Genomic DNA, 20,122 nt, shown 5'->3' with positions numbered 1-20,122 from the left:
AGAGCGATGGCCTGGCGTGCGGGGACCCAGGTTCGATTCCCGGCCAGGGCACATAGGAGAGGCGCCCATTTGCTTCTCCACCCCCCCCCCCCCAGTCCTTCCTCTCTGTCTCTCTCTTCCCCTCCCGCAGCCGAGGCTCCATTGGAGCAAAGATGGCGCTGGGGATGGCTCCTTGGCCGCTGCCCCAGGCGCTGGAGTGGCTCTGGTCGCGGCAGAGCGATGCCCTGGAGGGGCAGAGCATCGCCCCCTGGTGGGCAGAGCCTCGCCCCTGGTGGGCGTGCCGGGTGGATCCGGGTCGGGCGCATGCGGTCGGCGCATGCAGGAGTCTGTCAGATTGTCTCTCCCTGTTTCCAGCTTCAGAAAAATACAAAAAAAAAAAAAAAAAAAAAAAAAAAGAATAAAAGGATGGGTTTAGGAGGACTCTGCCATACTGCTGGCAAGAACAGAGCACGCCCAAAAACCACTTCCTCATTTATTTATAGGGCAAAATCGGCCATTAGCAAATCAATGAGGTCTCTGATCATATCTCCAAGGCAACCCAAGAATTTTACCAAGTGCATAAAACCCGCACCATGATAACATCTTAACTTTACACCAAAGGATAGAAGAAACTTGCCTCCAGTCTTTCTGGGGGTCATGGGGGGTAGGATGAGTACAAACAATCCAGCATCACAGCTAACATGGAGCTGTGGGGAAGGGCATGTAAATTGCCTTTACCACCTTATCAAACAGAGGTTGTGGAGAGAAGCTTAGCCTTTTGCAACTTAATCAGGTAAGTGAGGTGGGGGGATGGGCAGACTGTCAGCTTACTGCCAGTTCTCCACACTGCTGTCCCCCAATATCTAAACTGCAAATCCCTGTTGGCTTTCAGTCCCCAACAATTACCCTCTATTAATTTGCTAAATAGTTGTCTGACTAGTTCCTATCAATCACCCTAAGGCTAGAACGAGGGGAAACTGGCACACTCAGTGCAGAGAAGCCCACTGGTGGCTTTACCTCTGGCATCATCCTGAGGGCCATGCACAAATACGACAGGGTAGGAGGTCCTCTTAGTTCTGAGAGGAAATGACTTGGAGGCCTGGGACATCCATTTTTATGTGTGAATAAGGAATGCCTTTCAAGTAACCCACTAGGGTTACTGAAATCTAATACATCTAATTACAATTAATGCTAAACATTTGCTGAGGTCTCTGATTTAGTCCTCTAAGAATCTTAGCTGCTTCACAATATGGCAGGGCTTCTAGGGTGACTGAACAAATGCTAGAGGGTTGTAATTCTCACAATCTGGGGGAGGGAATTTTCTTATTAGTACAGGATTAGTATCACCTTGAATTGAAAACTTCTCAACTTACTCAGATATTTTTACAGTTACTGTTATTTTGTGAATCACTTTGTTCTTGCATAATTGCTGAGTTGTAGACTTTGACCATTATTTCCTCATGGATTCTTATCACTTAGTTTTATTATTTTTGCTTTTTACTAAAAAGTGAGAAGGAAAATTAAGAACTACTGAGATAAAGGGAAGAATTTTCAATGATTTCCTTTATTAGCCCTCTAAATTTCAGATGAACATTCTGGCATTTCAGAACAATGCTAGAGGGCAGATATTGTAACTGACAGATGCAAGACCTACAGATGCAGAGAGCCAGCTGAGGGATTCGGGCATCCACAGACGTTGGTATACGTGAGGGTCCTGGAGCCACTCTTCTGCATGTACTGGGGTCAACTGTATCTTCCTAATTTAAAGAAGAGGGAGCTAGGCTCGGAACAGTTATCCTAGTAAGTGGTGGAAATGGAATGACAGCTCAGGTCTCCGATTCCAAAGCTGCGCTCTTTCCCTTACATGATCACATCAGACTCTCAGCCCCGGGCTGTCTGCCATCTAGTTCTCACCTCAGTTTCTTTTTACCCACTCGGTTGGCTGAATATAACTCTAATAACTACTGACCATGCAGGTAAACTTTTATTAGCACTAAACCCAATTCTCCCCTGGCCGAATAGATCAATTGGCTAGTGTCATCCCAAAGTGCAGAGGTTACTGGCTCAGTCCCCAGTCACGGCACATACAGGAAAAGATTGATTGATGTTTCTGTCTTGCTCTCTCTTTCTCCCTTCCTCTCTCTCTACAATCAATAAAAACAAAATTTAAAAACTCCAAATTCTGTTATCAGGAAGTTGAATATTACTAAGCTGTTAAGCTGGTATGCAAATACCTTTTGTTGTAAAGAATTTTTTTTTAATGTAATGGCCTTTTTTTCCCCAATAAAAGATGCAACACATCTATATTTCAGGGACTGAAATGCACGCTAAGTAAACTGCTATGGGTAAGATGGCTTTATGTGTATACAGCATTTGAATAAAGACTAAGGAATGAGGCCCTGGCCTAGTATAGTAGCTCAGGTGGTTAGAGCATCAACTGATATGAGGTTGCAGGTTCAATCCTTGGTCATGGTACAGACAAGAATCAACCAAAGAATATAGAAATAAGTGAAACAACAAATCGATGTTTCTCTCTCTCTCTCTCTCTCTCTCTCTCTCTCTCCCTTCTTCTCATTCTAAAATCAGGTTTTTTAAACATCCTTAAAAGACTAAGGAAAAGAAAAACACCTTTGACTTTGGAATTTCTTGTAGGCATTCTGCAGAGGCTCACTGATATTAGAACACCTGGATGTCTCTTATTGCCCCCAGCTATCCAATGAGACCATCACCGCACTGGCCATCTACTGCCTTCACCTCACGTCTCTCAGCATTGCTGGCTGTCCGAAGGTACATGCAGAAGTCGGAGCTCTGACCTGTCACACTGAAGCGCTGTCAGAGAACTTGGGCACGGTAGCAACTGGGGTGGGACTCAACACTGGACTTATTTTTCTTTGTCATGTTTAAGGTATTCATTCATAAGATTTCTTCTATCATTCCCCAAGTTGAAAATAAGTTTATGATTTCATTTGTGTTAAAGTATAATTTTCAAAAAGTTAAAAACAATTGTCACACAAATATAAAAATGTGTCAAAGATTTATTTAATTCATTAATGAGAGAACCCAAAAAATGGTAAAGCTCGTTCACAGAGCATTTGGTCGAAGTGAACACTTACAGGAAATGAAGAAAGAATGCTAAAATGTGATTCTTAGGTTAGATCCGAAATTGGTTAATAACCTCTAAGGTAGTAAATCCCTAACTGTGGAGTTACAGTTTCTACCAGACAAAAATAATTTGTATCTCTTCTGGACAAAAATATAACAAGTTATAACATGTAACTTCACTGAGTTTCAGCCCTAATAGTAAGTAGTATGTTAGACAAAGGCATAATTCCATATAGAGTTCCTCAGGTGGACCTGTTAATGTTCCAGTATGATTTCAAGTGTTTGGCAGTTTTTCTTGACATCTGTTTATAAAGAAAATATGTACTCACTATAAAATATTCGGGTTACATATAAAAGCACAGAGGAGAGAGTAAAAATTCATTGTCACACATTCATCCAGACATAACTATTGTTAGTATCTTATAGTTATTCCTGTAGAGTTTTTTCGAGGTACAAAGAGATTATAAATAGTTACAGAGGTTTGTATTTTGTCTATATTTTAAAGACTAGAATCATACTTTCCAAAAACACATTGTAACCTACTTTTTTCCTCTTAATATATTATGGACATATCTCTATGTCAAGAAATAGAAATTTGTGGTTCTGGACTAACGCTGCAAATTGAACATACATATGTAGTTTTATTCCTTCTTGAAATGCTACCAAAACTGCAGAAGAAGGGTGAGGGCCAATGTTGGTAGGGGAAACAGGAGAAGAGACAAGAGCAACAAAATTTGGAAGCTTGAAAACAGATGGATCAATTTAGTAGACCAGAGACAGTTTTGAATCTGAAGCGAACAGTAGAGATACCTGAGGAAAAAATGAACTTACACTATTGTCTTCTAGAGTCTTCAAGCCTCACAGGATGTACCTCTGGAGCTGGGTTAAGAGGATGGCTAAAATGAGGAAGATGAGTTAAAAGTTCTGGAGAAATAAATAGATCCTCAGATCCCTTCCCACACTCCATGCCTCTGGGTAACTGCACGTCCGCATGCTCACCAAAAGACTGGAGAGTTATTTCCTAGAGCCAGATTTCTCAACCTTGGTATTATTGCTATTTTGGGTAATTCTTTGTAGTAGGTGTTGTTCTGTGCACTGTAGGATGCTTGACAGCACCCCTGCTCTCTGCCCACTGTATGTCAGCATCACCCAGCCCCCCATGCCTTCATTCACGACAATAAAAATGTCTCCAGGTATTGCTAAGTGTTTTCTGGGGGACAAATCACTCTACCATTAGCTCTGCAGGTAAAACAAAGGGCTGCTGTTTTGGGAGACACCATATAATAGTTTGAGCCTGGGTGCAAAAGCAAGAACAGGAACTAAGAGTCTAAACGCCGGATGCAGGGATGCTCAGGCGCCTTTCCAACAGCATCTGGAAGTGGGTGCCAGATCTTTTCCTCAGGAAGGAGATTGGAAGTCTCTTTTCTGGGGTCTGAATAGCCCAAAATAAAAGGAAAAAAAAGACTGACACTTGGGGTTTTCTGAACAAATAACCCACCTAGACCACTGAGCTTAAAGTAGAGAGGGCCCACCTCGTGCACTCAGACCTTCTAGTTGGATTGTAGCCCTCCACTATTCACCATGAGCAGACAGTCAGAATTATTAGACTAAGAGAAAGCCTCTATGATGGAAGATCAAGACCAAAACAAATGACAGGAAAAGCAGTGGAAGCAAAATGTGCAGAGGGAAGAAAAGTAATAAATCTTTTTAAAAAAATCCTCAGAAGCTACAAGATTAACAACACTGTTCTCTTCTGTTGTATACTCTGATGGGCTTGTCTTGATTAAAGCATCACCCAAACTCTCAGGATGCCCTCCCTGCATTCTAGGTCCTCTAAAAATGTAGCTCATCAGCAGTTCCGTCTGTGGTGAGTGGATAGAGAGTGTGATGCTAGACCCTCCTCACTCCTCCATAGTAAGGAAGAGGAGGAGCTGTGTGTGTGTGTGTGGGGGGGGGGGGGGGGATGTGGTACATCATGACAAAATTAATCCAGAAAGTTTGCAGCAAAATTCTTTTTATTTATTTTATTTTTCATTTTTCTGAAGCTGGAAACAGGGAGAGACAGTGAGACAGACTCCCGCATGCGCCGGACCGGGATCCACCCGGCACGCCCACCAGGGGGGGGCGCTCTGCCCACCAGGGGGCGATGCTCTGCCCATCCTGGGCGTCGCCATGTTGCGACCCTCCTGGGTGTCGCCATATTGCGACCAGAGCCACTCTAGCGCCTGGGGCAGAGGCCACAGAGCCATCCCCAGCGCCCGGGCCATCTTTTGCTCCAATGGAGCCTTGGCTGCGGGAGGGGAAGAGAGAGACAGAGAGGAAGGCGCGGCGGAGGGGTGGAGATGCAAATGGGCGCTTCTCCTATGTGCCCTGGCCGGGAATCGAACCCGGGTCCTCCGCACGCTAGGCCGACGCTCTACCGCTGAGCCAACCGGCCAGGGCCGCAAAATTCTTTTTAATAATGCACTTGTTTCAGACTAGGGAAACTAGATGTCGTCTGGTCTGCATCATCTGGTTCTAGACGAGAGCTGGCCTGAGAGACTCGGCACACTAACAGCACTGAGCATGGCCCTCTGCAGCCGGAGCAGCGCCGTGCCCAGCGTGTTTGCTCTGCTGTCTCTGGACACGTGCACCCTCAGGCAGCGCGCAGCTCATGGGAACTGCACTGGGTCTACAGTGGAGACTGGACTTTTTAATGGCTCTGCCAATTAGGGGAGAAAGTAGAATGAGGAAGGGAAAGAGTCCAGTGAGAACAGAAGTTGAGGCAGAGGAATATTTTTTGTTGTTTTATTTTGTATTGTTTTTTGATAAAAAGAAACTTGGGAATTCCTTCTATAAACTGTGCCATGAACACTGTCCTGCAGCCTAGAAACTAAAGAAGATTTCACACAAAAATGATGTTCAGAAACGAATCCCTCTACATCAGAGATCTGGGGTGAGGAAAAGGAAGGGGAGTAGATCTTCTTAGAACCTCAATGTAGGGAAGGAGCATTGAGCTTTACCATCTATGCAGGTCAAATGAGTATCCCGGTTCAGAAAATGTGGGGACCATACTTTGGACCAATTTGAATACTCCTCACCTGAACCATAAGGTCCAGCCACTTTCCTTCTGATGAACCATAATACACTTTTGTGTCGGTTCATCACTACAGAGTAGGTTTCCAGAAAGCCTATAGGTCAATATTTAATGGTCACCTTATCCATCTCCTGGAAGGCCAGCTCTTCCTTACAACTAGCTTACCTCCTAGATCAGTAAGTAATACTGTGACGTTGTCCTACCCAGCGCTAAAACGGAACTAACCTCTGCTCAGCAGGACTCAGATTAGGACCCGGTCTCTGGAAGTTAAGAATGCAGCCAGTCATCCCTTCCTCTAGTTCCCAGCCCCGTAAGTCCCGGCCCAGCTCAGTTACTGAACATCCTGAGCTTCTCATCAGCAGGAAGTGATGGGCTCCTCTTCAGCTCCCGGGTATCAGTGAGGCCCAGCACTCTGAACTCCGCCTGTCCTGGGCTTTGCCAGCATCTCATTCTTTTTCCTTTCCTCTACAATTATAGGGCTTTGTTTTCCCTTTTTTATGACATCAGATCCTTAGAGACCCACACGCTACGGGAGGAGTGTCTGAGCATGTTCTTGACTTGAGAGTCAGTCACCTGTCAGCCCTCAGTCCTGGGCACGTCTGGAAAAAGGGCATATGCTTAGACAGTGACATCTATCTTTCCAAACTTAAAAAGTATACATTTTAAATTGAAGGGGTTTTTTATATAATACTCTCAATTTTATGTTAAAAACAAAACGCAAGCCTCATGGCATGCTTTAGAACATTCAAACATTTAAAGTATGAAATTAAATCCAGTTGGAAAAAAATTCCTTTGGGGAGAGTAATCCAGTTGATTCTGTAGCAAGTCTCAGTTCAACTATAAATTCAAAAGCTACACCCTGAGTAAGTGAAATAATCTAAGAAGTGGAGTTGAATTACTTCTGCAAAACATCTGGGCAAACTTTCAGGATGCTGGAGCCCTCAGCAGAGTTTCTCAGAATGAGATTCATGCAGTCTCTGCGGCTTCTGCTCTTCCGTCTCCCCTGCCTATAAAACGTCTGTCTCACTTGTCCGTTACCAGAACTGTGCTATTTCACATGCAAACCATCAACAACTTCCAGACCTCTTCTCAGAGCAATCTGATCCTGACTGCAGGTTAACTTCAGGGGATAATAGATATATTTTATAGTTTTATAATATGTGATGTTACAGATCACATTACTGCAGCCTTTAATAAATTCCTCCTATCGATGTGACAGGGATTACTAAGAAAATTTTGATGAAGTTTCCCGTCCAAACGAGATCTCCAAAAAGAACATCAAGATCATAAGTTCTCTTGGGGCCACCAGAACACACATTTTATTGGTCTGAAAACAGTTAAATCACTAATTTCAGTTATACACCTATCATGTGACAAGCTGATTAAAAAGAACTTGCAGGTGTCCTGATTCTGTTTGTTAGGGATAATTTGTGTCTTCCCACCCTCAAATGTTTGTATCCTCCCAAAATTCATATGTTGAAACCTTCATCCCAATGTGGTAGGATGAGGAAGTGAGGCTTTTAGGAAGTAATTAAATGGGGTAAAGCCCCCGTGATAGAATTAGTGCCTCTATAAAAATAGACAGCAAATATCTGCAGACCAACAAGAGGGTCCTCACCAGACACTGAGTCTGTGGGCATCATGACCTTAGGTTTCTCAGCCTCCTGAACTGGTAGATATAACTATCTATTGTTAAAATGACCCAGCCTATGGTATTTTGTTATAGTAGCCTAAATTGACTAGTACACTCTTCTTCCCTGGGATGAGGCTCATCAGAATAATCAGTTCTCACTTTGGCTGTGTGTTCAGATTACTGACTCAGCGATGGAGATACTGTCAGCAAAATGCCATTACCTGCACATTTTGGATATTTCTGGTTGTGTCTTGCTTACTGACCGAATACTTGAGGATCTTCAGCTAGGCTGCCGACAGCTCCGGATCCTTAAGATGCAATACTGCAGACTTATCTCCCAGTAAGTATGCACCTGGATATGAAAAGCTTTGAGAACTACCTTCTAAGAAGACAGAATACGGGACTATGGCATTCGTAATACGTTTTTCAAAATTAGGAAGTTTCATTACTGTTTTATTTTTTGCCTAACTGAAGCCAACATTTTGTGCTGAACCAAGGGACGCTCTCTTCTACAATGGTCTTCATGGTGTCCTGGCCCTGCCCATGTACTCTAAGAAACAGAATACACAGTGATTCCCAAGCATGCATTTTCTTTTCAATATTTCCAGCTCCCCTGTACTGATCATACTAAAGCAGTGGTCCCCAACCCCCGGGCCGTGGACCGGTACTGGTCTGTGGGCCATTTGGAACCGGTCCGCAGAGAAAGAATAAATAACTTACATTATTTGTTTTATTTATATATATTTAAGTCTGAACAATGTTTTATTTTTAAAAAATGACCAGATTCCCTCTGTTACATCCGTCTAAGACTCACTCTTGACGCTTGTCTTGGTCATGTGATACATTTATCCGTCCCACCCTAAAGGCCGGTCTGTGAAAATATTTTCTGACATTAAACTGGTCCGTGGCTCAAATAAAGTTGGGGACCACTGTACTAAAGCACCCAGAAGAGAAGGAGAAAGGGAGAGAGAGAGGGAGAGGAGGAAGAGAGGGAGCGGAGGGAAGGAATGAAAGGAGAGAAGGAGGGAGAGGAGAGAAGGAGGGAGAGGAGACAAGGAGGGAGAGAGCGAGAGGAGGGAAGGAGGGAGGGAGGGAAGGAGGGAAGGAGGGAGGGAGGGAAAGAGGGAGGGAGGGAGGAATAGACATATATATAGAGAGAGTGTTGTTTCTGGCAGGGGCATTCAATTTCTACATTTTCAAATTTCCTGAAACTTTTCAAAGTGCACGTGTACAAACACACAGCTACAGCTACACAAGATGGAACTCAGAGAGCTGGCCAGCAGTCCCCATGCTGGTCTTTCTTTTTGGCCAGGTCTTCGGAGTCAGTCCATGTGAGGATGCCAAAGGTGTTTGTAACGTGGTGAGATCAGGTAGTTCATGGGCTAAGGATTTTCTGGAGGGTGGAGAGGAAGTGGACTAGGGAATAGTCTGCACTAGTGTAGAAATTCTAAAAGTATTCTCAGATTTGCTGCAGGACAGATTCAATGTGCACTTTTCCCCAGGAGCACCCTTGCTGTGAATAGTGTAGGACTAAGACAGGCCTAGAGACTCTCTCCACTGGAGGGAGCTCTGACCTCCTGGCATCTGAGACTGGGGGAGGAGGTCTGAGCCATGATCCTTTACTCCTCTCCAGTCTGTGAGCATCGCCTCAAATGGTAAGGGGGTCAACTCTCTGATGTTTAATTTCACTGAAGCTGTCAGTAGAATGGAGAGCAGTGCTTAGGTAAGGGAGGCCTGAAGCCAAGAAATAAAGTTAAGAAATGTGTGTCCCATTACATACTTCAGTATGCAGTTCGTTCTGATTCTGTCTTATCACATTGCATTTAATAAATAGTCTTCCCATTCATTTCTTATTTTTCTTGTCTATATTGAAAAGTCAAAATCCCCAATTTTGTTTTCTTATTTTTTTCAAACTCTCATTATTTGCATATTGCTTTTACATGACAATTACCATCTCATAGTTGACAGAGAAAATGTGACAATATTTATATGCTCCCAAACTTATTATTAAGAGTACCTAGCCTCCTACCAGTTACCTACAATTCTCCAAACTGTTGCTCTTAAGAGGCCAGAGATTACATATAATTTGGTCAGCTACTTATAAATCTTTTATTCTCCAAACAAACATGTCCTTTTCCTATAGGTCAAGACCACTGCTGCCTCTAACTGCAGTTAATGTTATCATCAGTGTCACCAAATCATTACTAACAACTGTGAACTACAGTTGTGTCTAAGCTCTGCTCTTTGGGCAGAAGGGTCAGTACGGTGTTGGAAATAGGAACCCAAGAATGCCTCTTCAAAACCAACAAATCAGCAGAAGGCAAGAGAGCTAAAGAAAAATTTCCTTCTTGGTATAAGCTGCTGAAATCTCTTGTTTTGGCTTTTCCTGCTAGGTTCAAGGTGATACAAAGACATGTAATATATACCCTTAAATAATTTACTGCCTTCTTAAACAAAAGGAAAATAACAATTTTGAAAATTATGAACAGTTAATGCCATGAAGTATTGGAAAGAAATTAATTCTATAATTAACTTCCTGTAGAAGTTCAGAGGAGGAAAGAATAGGGTTTGGGTCTCTACAAGAGGCTGGAGTGGTTTGGAGTTTTGAAAGACAGATACAGTTTAGACAGGTAGAAATGAGGTGAAGGGTACGTAACAACAAAGCCTGTTGCCCAGGACAGTTCTACCCGTTTGAACCTGATGGTGTCAATGTTTTATGTTTCAGATTCCTCTAACATGGGTATTCTATTATAGGGGCTTGAGTGAAAACAATCTTATAAAAAAAACTCCAAAAAAATAAAAAATAAAATAAAAACACCTCCAATGCTCGCTTTGGTAGCACATATACAAAAAACACCTTCATAGGCATGATAATTTCAACGCCACAGAATTGAAAAGGGAGAAAAATGTTCAGAAGAAAATGAGAAAGCTAAAGATATAACACTATTATTTTTACAAAAAATACCCTACTTAGAAGACAATATAAAGATTATAAAAGAAGTTTAAAATGTAGAATTAGTATGATTTCTTTTACTCAAATTGTTCTTTAAACTTGTGTAAGTTTTGTGAGTGCAAATATATACAGTAAGCCAAAAGGAATTTGGTAAGAGACAAAATTGGCAATGCTTTGGTTGTCTCTGTTGAGTTTGGTTACAATTATTTTAATACTTCTAAAATCTGACTCAAGTGAAACAGCATTTTAAACCACTGATGTATCTTAGCCTTTTCCAATTTCATTGCCTGACTTGAACTCATATAGCCACTGAGCATCAATATAACCCCAGGCGTATAATACAGCCTCCATATCAATGACTGTTTCCAGACTTGCAATTAATAACTCAATGTAATATATAGCAATAGGGGCAAAATAGCTCCTTCATGGGCAAACATTACTCATTTCTGACCCTACTAAAGTTGCCAATTACTCATTTATTACTAGTACTGGCTTCAAGATTCAAACCACCTTCCTAGGGAAACCCCTTTTCGCAAATTGGCAGTTTTCAAGTTAGATATACCTTTTTTCCTGATGCTATCATATTGTGACTTATAAGAAATACATATGTATTTGGTCATTCAGATGACCAAACTATAATTCTCATATATATTTGGTCTTCCTCCAAGGCTCATAGCTACTAAAACCCTTGGAAATTTCTGAGTGATAAGAGCAAACAGAACATATCATAATTGGATTCTTGTCCTCAGTTCCTGAAATCAGTTCAGAGGCATAATGGTGAAATATAGGTGTCTTGTTAGTCACAAGGCCGCTTCCACCACAACCGGGTTTATATTAATAGGCTGACTTCTGAAAAGTATCTAAGGATAGGAGCTGGTTGCCTTGGGAACCAACCAGGAAGAGAAGGGTAGAACTTTTAGCTCCACATCCTGATTTCCAGAGAGGCAAGAGGGGCTAGAGGTTGAATCAATCACCAACAGACACTGAATTCATCAGTCATGCCTATGTAATGAGGTCTCCATAAAAACCTACAGGCCAGATTTAAGAGGGTTTCTGGGTTGGTGAATGCGTGGAGATTTGGGGAGAGGAGCGTGACTGAAGAAGGCATGGAAGCTCTGTGCCCTTCCCCACACGTGAGTGATAGCCTTTATAATGAACTGTGATCAGTTAGTAAAGTTTTCCTCAGTTCTGTGAGCAACTCTGGAAAATTAAGCAAACCCAGACAGGTTGTTGGAACCTCTGGTCTATATAGCCAGTCCTTCGGAAGCCCAGGGTTTGCAACTGGCTGTCTGAAGTGAAGGATGGTCTTGTGGGAATGTGCTCTTAACCTGTGGAATGGGATGTTATCTCTGGGTAGAAAGTGTTAGAATTGAGTTGATTTGTAGGAACTCCAGCTTGGTATCTGAGAATCGGTTAGTGGTATGGGTGAACATCTGAAATTCATCCATGTATCCAACAGGGATCTGTAGACTTTGGGTGAAGAGCTCCTGCACAGGTGCATGGTTAGCTTTCACTGGTTGGCTGGGAAGGGAACTCCTTCATTCAGCCCACTTGAAATACCAGGCAGAGGGCTCACTCCAGAGCACTATCGAGTGTCCTTACTATATATTTCCACTTCATGGCCATGCAATTCCCTTATCCATTCACTGTCTGTTAGCCTCTGAACTGGCTGAACTAGAGAGCTACTAAGCTACGTAACCTTTGGGATCCTGATTATTAGCATAATTACCCACCCCACCCCCCTCAGCAAGGCAAGAAAGCTGAGAAAAGTAAATTCAACTCTTGATGGTTCTTTAACTCCAAATTTGACCTGGTTTGATAATTCTGCACTAGGGATTACTTCTGCAACCAGCTAATATGAATCACTTATTCCAGGGAGGCAGCTAAGAAAATGTCATCTGTGGTTCAGCAGCAGCAGTACAGCCCTAGTGACCCTCCGCTCTGGTTTGGCTATGACTGCAACGGCAACCCTCTGCAAGAGCAGCAGGAGACAAGACCACTTAAAGACAAGGAATCGATAGTCGAAGAGTCAACACATGGTGGCGAAGAGGAAGTAGTATGACCTTCCACTCAAGCAGGAAGAACAAAAAAGACTAGAATAAAGTCTAGAATTTGGCAACTTCATTTGATGCAAGTATTTTTATTAGCTTGATCTCAATGGTGTAAACAGCAGCAAATCATATTCCTATTCCAACTGCAAATGTTTCTAAACATATCATTAGTTCTTCTGTCTAATAATCATGATTTTTAAAAAGCCAAATTAAATACTGCTACTATAAAAATTTGTGACTTAAATTTATTTTAAACCAATAGTTTGAGATGATCAGATCTGAGGTTACAGTTATATGAAACAATCCTGAGAGATGGGATGTTTCTGAAAAGGAATTAAGAAGCTTCTCTTTAAAAAAGAAAGCGGAGATGTCCTTCTAACTCAGAGTAAGAGTTTGAGCCAGGGCAAATGACTTTAAGGATCTGTAACCTTTTATTATAAAGGACATAAACATACATTTTTAAAAGGAAACAAGGCTTTCTTGTGATTTCCAGCTACTCAGCAATGGGAGAGAACTAAATGACAATTGACCCTGAACTTGATCTCAACATCTGACTGAAGGAAAAATTAAAAACCAACTTAGCATAAACTATCTGTGAATAGAATGGAAATCCCTGCAAAGTCTCAGGAATATTTATTTTTGATCAGATTTGCACCATAGGGAAATTTTAACTACACTATCCCCAAATATATGCTGTTCTAATTTTATGCTAAGAGATATGGGTTATTTGTAATGTCATTTAGTAGCACACAGATGGATGTTTGAGTCCAGAAGACAGTACACCTGTTCTGATCATCACAGAGATGCTATGCTGGTAACAGCAGATCAGTTTTCTAACTCTTCTATTTCCTAAAAATTTAAGGATATAAAAGTTATTTTTTTAATTTTATTTTTTTATTTTTGTATTTTTCTGAAGCTGGAAATGGGGAGAGACAGTCAGACAGACTCCCGCATGCGCCCGACTGGGATCCACCCGGCATGCCCACCAGGGGCGACGCTCTGCCCACCAGGGGGCAATGCTCTGCCCCTCCGAGGTGTCGCTCTGCCGCGACCAGAGCCACTCTAGTGCCTGGGGCAGAGGCCAAGGAGCCATCCCCAGTGCCTGGGCCATCTTTGCTCCAATGGAGCCTTGGTTGTGGGAGGGGAAGAGAGAGACAGAGAGGAAGGAGGGGTGGAGAAGCAAATGGGCACTTCTCCTATGTGCCCTGGCCGGGAATTGAACCCAGGTCCCCCGCACGCCAGGCCGACGCTCTACCGCTGAGCCAACCGGCCAGGGCAAAAAGTTATTTTGAAGCAGCAAGATGGCGACGGAGTAGGTGGATGTTCCAACTCCGCCCTCGCAGAACCAAAGTGGATTACAACTTAATTTTAAGAACAATCATCTTGAAAAACCAACTCTGGACTACACTAAGAGGATTTTATAACCAAGGACCACTGAGAAACCACACTGAGACTGGTAGGAAGGGTGGAGACATGAAAAGGGCGGAGCGAGCGGTGACCTGGAAAGACTCTCCTGGCGAGGTGGGTTGCCCAGAGTTGTGCATCCTCAGTTCCAGGGCCAGAGCCCCAGCCTAGAGCCCCAGAGCCTAGGAGAAGTGTATGGACAGTATTTAGCTGAGAAAAGAGCCAGGATACTGTTTGTGAGAAAGAGACAAAACTCTCAGACCCAGGATCCATCTTAAAGAGACTGTACAGAAAACCTCATTCACAGCCACTTACCTGGGGCTCTGGGAGTGGGGAGAGCCAAGAGGACTGGAGTTGCCAGAGGAGAGTGTAATCTCGGAGGCAGAGGGAGAGACACTTTGAGGGACAACCACTCTAACCCCTGGGCTGAGTAACTCCCTAAATCTAAAGAGACCATTTTTCCTGGGAGCAGCAATACCAGCAAAGGAAAGAAATTACCCTGTCAACCTGAGACTCTCCTGCATCAGTCAGAGCAAGGAGGTGCTTAGAAACAGGGAGCATGTCAGGGACAGAGGTAGTGAGTGCTGAGGTCTCAGCCACACAGCCCCTCTCACGCTGCTGAGTACTCGCCAGAGGGAGGGCAGGCTGGCGGCGACCAGCATGGCTGCAGGGGCCCAGAGGCTGGAGCATACACGCAAGCCCACCCTGGGCGGCGGACACACCAGAGGCGCGGCTGTGGCCGGAGTGCATGCGCACAAACCAGCCTGCAGTGGCAGAAACCAGGGAGGCTGAAACTGTGGCCCAGAAGTATGCATGCAGGCTGCCTGCAGCAGCGGAAGCTACGGTGACCTGGGGGGCAGCCCGAGCACCTCTGTGGCAGCTAAAGAGTGCACGCACAAGCCCGTCCATGGTGGGGGAAGCAGAAACGACCGCCATGGCGGTGGCCCGAGTGAGGGTGCACAAGCCCGCCTACAGAGGCAGAAGCTGCTGCAGCCATAGGGGCAGACCGCACCAGCAACGCCAGAGCCCAAACACCAGAGGCAGCAGTGGTGGTGAGCCAGCAAACAGACCACAATGTAGGGAACACAGTGGCCACACCCACTGGACTGCTGTGGCCACACCCTTCAGAGGGCTGAAAAAGAAGAAAAAAATAAAATAAAATAGGAAAAAAAAGTCTGGATAGAAAGACATCTGAGGCTAAGGGGCTAGCCACATCCAATACTGTACCTAACATCTGAATTACATTACTGAGCCCAAAAAGTAGCCAGCAATAAGAGGCAGCAGAAAGCATATCTCAGGAAAACTTGAACTTTTAAATAAACTTCCCCCAGGCCAAGAGTAAATAAAAGCAAGCCTAGGAATGCAGCTGATATTTACAATGGCAACCAGGCCCAGTAGAGGCAGCCACAGGATCTGGATTGCCTGTAGCTCCAAAAAGGTTGATAAGGGCCAGTCATAGGCAGTGTCCCCCACTGATCTGCACCAGGCTCTGGCAAGGGAGGTCCACGGTGAGCACATTCAGCAGCCAGATACGAAGAGCATCAGTTCAGAACCTAACAACCCTTGTTAGAGTGGTAACTTAAGGAAGGGCTCTTCACACCAGACCCAGCTAAGACATAAAAACACCGACATAAATAGCAAAAAGAATAGTGATAGCAGATAAGTAGCCCACAGTGGATTACAAACAACAGCTGATGCCAACCCAAGAAAAGTTAGAAACAACACAACTAAAAACAGGAGGCAGACAATACCAACCCTAGACTCAGCTAGCTACACAAACAACACACCCAGAGGAGGAGTCTATACACAGAAAAAATGGGAAGTCAGAGAAATGCAATCCAAATGAATCAACAAAAGAAATCTCCAGAAAAAGACTGAGTGAGATGGAAATAACCAAATCACCAGATGCAGAGCTTAAAATAATGATTGTTAGGATACTCAAAGATCTTAGAGCAACAATGGATGGACATAATGAGCACCTAAATAAAGAGATAGCAAGCATCAAAAAGAACACAAATCATAAAAAAGAACCAGAGAGAAATGACAAATACAATATCAGAAATGAAGACTACACTAGAAGAAATTAAAAGTAGGCTGAATGAAGCAGAAAATAGAATCAGCAATTTAAAAGACAAGATAAATGAAAGCACGGAAGTGGAGCAGCAAAAAGAAAAGAGGCTCAAAAAGTCTGAGGAAACACTAAGAGAGTTCTATGACATAAAGAGAAACAATATCCGCATCATAGGGGTATCTGAAGGAGAAAAGAAAGAACAAGAAATAGAGAACCTGTTTGAAGAAATCATAGCTGAAAACTTCCCTAAATTGATGCAGGAAAAAGTCACACAAGTTCAAGAAGCACAGAGAGATCCATTAAACAGGAACCCAAAGAGGCCTACACCAAGACACATCATAATTAAAATACCAAAATTAAGGGATAAAAAGAGAATACTAAAAGCTGCAAGAAAAAAGCAGTCAATTACTTATAGAGGAAGACCCATAAAAATGACATCTGACTTCTCAACTGAAACACTACAGACCAGAAGGGAATGGCAAGAAATATTTAAAGTAATGCAAAACAAGAGCCTACAACCAAGACTTCTCTATCCAGCAAGGCTATAATTTAAAATTGAAGGAGAAATAAAGTTTTTCAGATATTAAAAAAAAACAACTCAAGGAATTCATTACAACCAAACCAGTGCTGCAAGAAATGTTAAGAGGCCTGTTATAAAAAGAACAAAGAGAAAAAAAATCTAGAAAAGAATGTAGATTTAAAGAATAAAATAGCAATAAACAATTACATATCAATAATAACCTTAAATGTAAATAGATTAAATGACCCAGTCAAAAGACATAGGATAGCTGCATGGATAATAAAACAGGACCTGTACATATGCTGTCCATAAGAGACCCACCTAAAAACAAAAGAAACACACAACTAAAAGTGGAGGGATAAAAAAATATTTCATGCAAATGGAAATGAAAAAAAAGATGAGGTAGAAATACTTATTTCTGACAAAATAGACTTTAAAACAAAGGCTATAGTAAGGGATAAAGAAGGTCACTACATAATGATAAAGAGAGCAATCCAACAGGATGTTATAACCATTAAAAATATCTATGCACCTAATACAGGAGCACCTAAATTTATAAAGCAGATTTTGATGGACATAAAGGGAGAGATAAACAGCAATACTATAATAGTAGGATCTTTTAATACCCTACTAACATCACTAGATAGATCCTCAAGAAAGAAAATTAACAAAGAAACAGCAGACTTAAAGGACACACTAGATCAACTCAATTTAATAAATATCTTTAGAACCTTTCACCCTAAAGCAGCAGAATATACATTCTTTTCAAGTGCTCATGGTACACTCTCTAGGATAGACCACATGCTAGGACACAAAATGAGTCTCAATAAATTTAAGAAGACTGAAATCATATTAAGTATCTTTTCTGATCACAATGGCATGAACTTAGAAATCAACTCCAACAGAAAAACTGAAAAACATTCCAACACTTGGGAACTAAACAGCATGTTATTAAAAAACGAATGGGTTAACAACAAGATTAAAAAAGAAAAAAAATTTCCTTGAAAAAAATAAAAATAAACATACAACTCAAAATTTATGGACAGAGCCAAAGTAGTCCTGAGAGGGAAGTTTATAGCATTACAGGCATACCTTAAGAAGCAAGAAAAAGCCCAAATAAACAACCTAACCCTACATTTAAAAAAACTAGAAAAAGAACAACAAACAAAGCCCAGAGGAAGTAGAAGGAAATAATAAAGATCAGAGCAGAAATAAATGCCATAGAGGCTAAAAAAAACAATACAGAAGATCAATGAAAGCAAGAGCTGGTTCTTTGAAAAGGTAAACAAGATAAATGAACCTTTAACCAGACTAAGAAAAACAGAGGACTCAAATAAATAAAATTAAAAATGAGAGTGGGGAAGTAACAACTGACACAGCAGAAATACAAAGAATTATTAAAAAAAATACTATGAAGAACTGTATGCCAAAAAATTAGACAACCTTGTTGAAATAGAAAATTCCTTGAAACATATGATCTTTCAAAAATCAATCTGGAAGAATCAGAAAACCTAAATAATACTTCAAATGAGATTGAAACAGTTTCAAAAAACTCCCAACAAACAAAAGTCCTGGGCCTGATGGCTTCACAGGCTAATTTTACCAAATATTCAAATAAGAACTAACTCCTATCCTTCTCAAGCTATTTCAAAAAAATTCAAGAGGAGGGAAGACTTCCAAACTCCTTTAATGAGGCAAGCATAATCCTCATCCCAAAACCAGGTAATGACACTACAAAGAAAGAAAACTACAGACCAATTCCCTGAAGAATTTAGATGCTAAAATTCTCAACAAAATATTAGCGAACTGGATCCAGCGAAACATGAAAAAATCATACATGATGATCAAGTGGGATTTATTCTGGGGAGACAAGGCTGGTACAATATTGGCAAAACAATCAATGTGACTCATCACATAAACAAAAGAAAGAATAAAAATCACATGAAAATATCAATAAACGCAGAAAAAGCATTTGTTAAAATCCAGCACTAATTTATGATCAACACTCTCAGCAAAGTGGGAATATAGGGAACATACCTTAACATGACAAAGGCCATCTATGACATACCCATGGCCAACATCACACTCAATGGGCAAAATTTAAAAGCAACCCCCTTAAGATCAGGAACAAGGCAGGAGTGCCACCTTTCACCACTCTTATTCAACATAGTTCTGGAAGTCCTAGCCACAGCAATCAGATCAAACGTAGAAATATTGGCTTTCAAATTGGAAAAGAAGTAAAACTAGCATTATTTGCTGATGATAAGATACCGTACCTAGAAAACCCTAAAGTCTCAGTCACAAAACTACTGGATCTGATAAATGAATTCAGCAAGGTGGCAGGATATCAAATCAATATTCTGAAATCAGTGACATTTTTATACACCAATAATGAACGGTCTGAAAGAGAAATTAAGAAAATAATTCCCTTCACTATTACAAAAAAAAAATAACATATCTAAGAGTAAATTTAACCAAAGAGGTTAAAGACATAGTCAGAAAATTTAAAACATTGATAAAGGAAATCAAGGAAGATACAAACAAGTGGAAGCATATACTGTGTTCATTGATAGAAAGAATAAACAATTAAAATGTCTATATTTCCCAAAGCAATCTATAAATGCAATGCAATTCCTATTAAAATACCAATGACATACTTCAAAGATATAGAACAAATATTCCAAAAACTTGGTGTTCAAAGATGGCCACAGAGTGGGCAGATGCACCAACTCCCATTTCCCAGAACCAAGGTGGATTACAACTTCAATCTGAAAACACTCATCATGAAAGACAAATTTTGGACTGAACTAGGAGGATTCAACAACCAAGGACCACCAAAGAACTCACATGGAGTCTGGTATGAGGGGCAGAGATGTGGAGGCTACCCCTGCTCCCGATACCGGGGAGCAGGGAACGAGTAGCAGCACCTGGCAGGAATTTTCATGAAGGGGAGGGCTGTCCAGCGAGTAGCATGTCCTTATCCCCAAAACCGGAATCCCAGCCTAGAGCCCTGGAGCTGGGAAGGGGCTGACGGACTATATTTGGCTGAGAATAAAAGCCTAGACACAGTTTGAGAGAAGGAGGCAGGACTCTCAGACCCAGGCTTTGTATTAAAGGAGCTGCAAGGAGAATCTTGCTCACAGCCACTTTCCTGGGGCTCTAGGAGGACACCCTAACTTCTGGGCTGAGTCACTCCCCAGATTTAAAGTGAACCAGCATCACCAGCAAAAGAGAAAAGTGTTCTGTCCACCGGAGGCTCCCCTACCCTCGCTAGAACAAAGGCGCTTAGCGCCAGGCGCCATGTTAGGGACACAAATAGGGAGTCCAGAGGTC

At 42.0% G+C, this 20,122-nt stretch overlaps 1 protein-coding gene across 1 annotated transcript in view; it reads left to right on the top strand.

Moving 5' to 3' along the window:
• FBXL13 (F-box and leucine rich repeat protein 13) overlaps nt 1–12,805 on the top strand; it is a 327,926-nt gene extending 315,121 nt beyond the window's left edge. Inside the window, exons 19-21 of the mRNA XM_066240027.1 lie at nt 2,632–2,766; nt 7,967–8,130; nt 12,619–12,805. Of these exons, the coding sequence (XP_066096124.1) occupies nt 2,632–2,766; nt 7,967–8,130; nt 12,619–12,805 (486 nt within the window). The remainder of the gene's footprint in view (nt 1–2,631; nt 2,767–7,966; nt 8,131–12,618) is intronic.
• Nucleotides 12,806–20,122: the final 7,317 nt, after the last annotated feature.

The sequence above is a fragment of the Saccopteryx bilineata genome, chromosome 7, assembly GCF_036850765.1.
Source record: "Saccopteryx bilineata isolate mSacBil1 chromosome 7, mSacBil1_pri_phased_curated, whole genome shotgun sequence".
In the NCBI taxonomy this organism is placed as follows: Eukaryota; Metazoa; Chordata; class Mammalia; order Chiroptera; family Emballonuridae; genus Saccopteryx; species Saccopteryx bilineata.
Note: the sequence above shows the minus strand (reverse complement) of the source record. Positions and strands in the feature narration are given on the sequence as shown.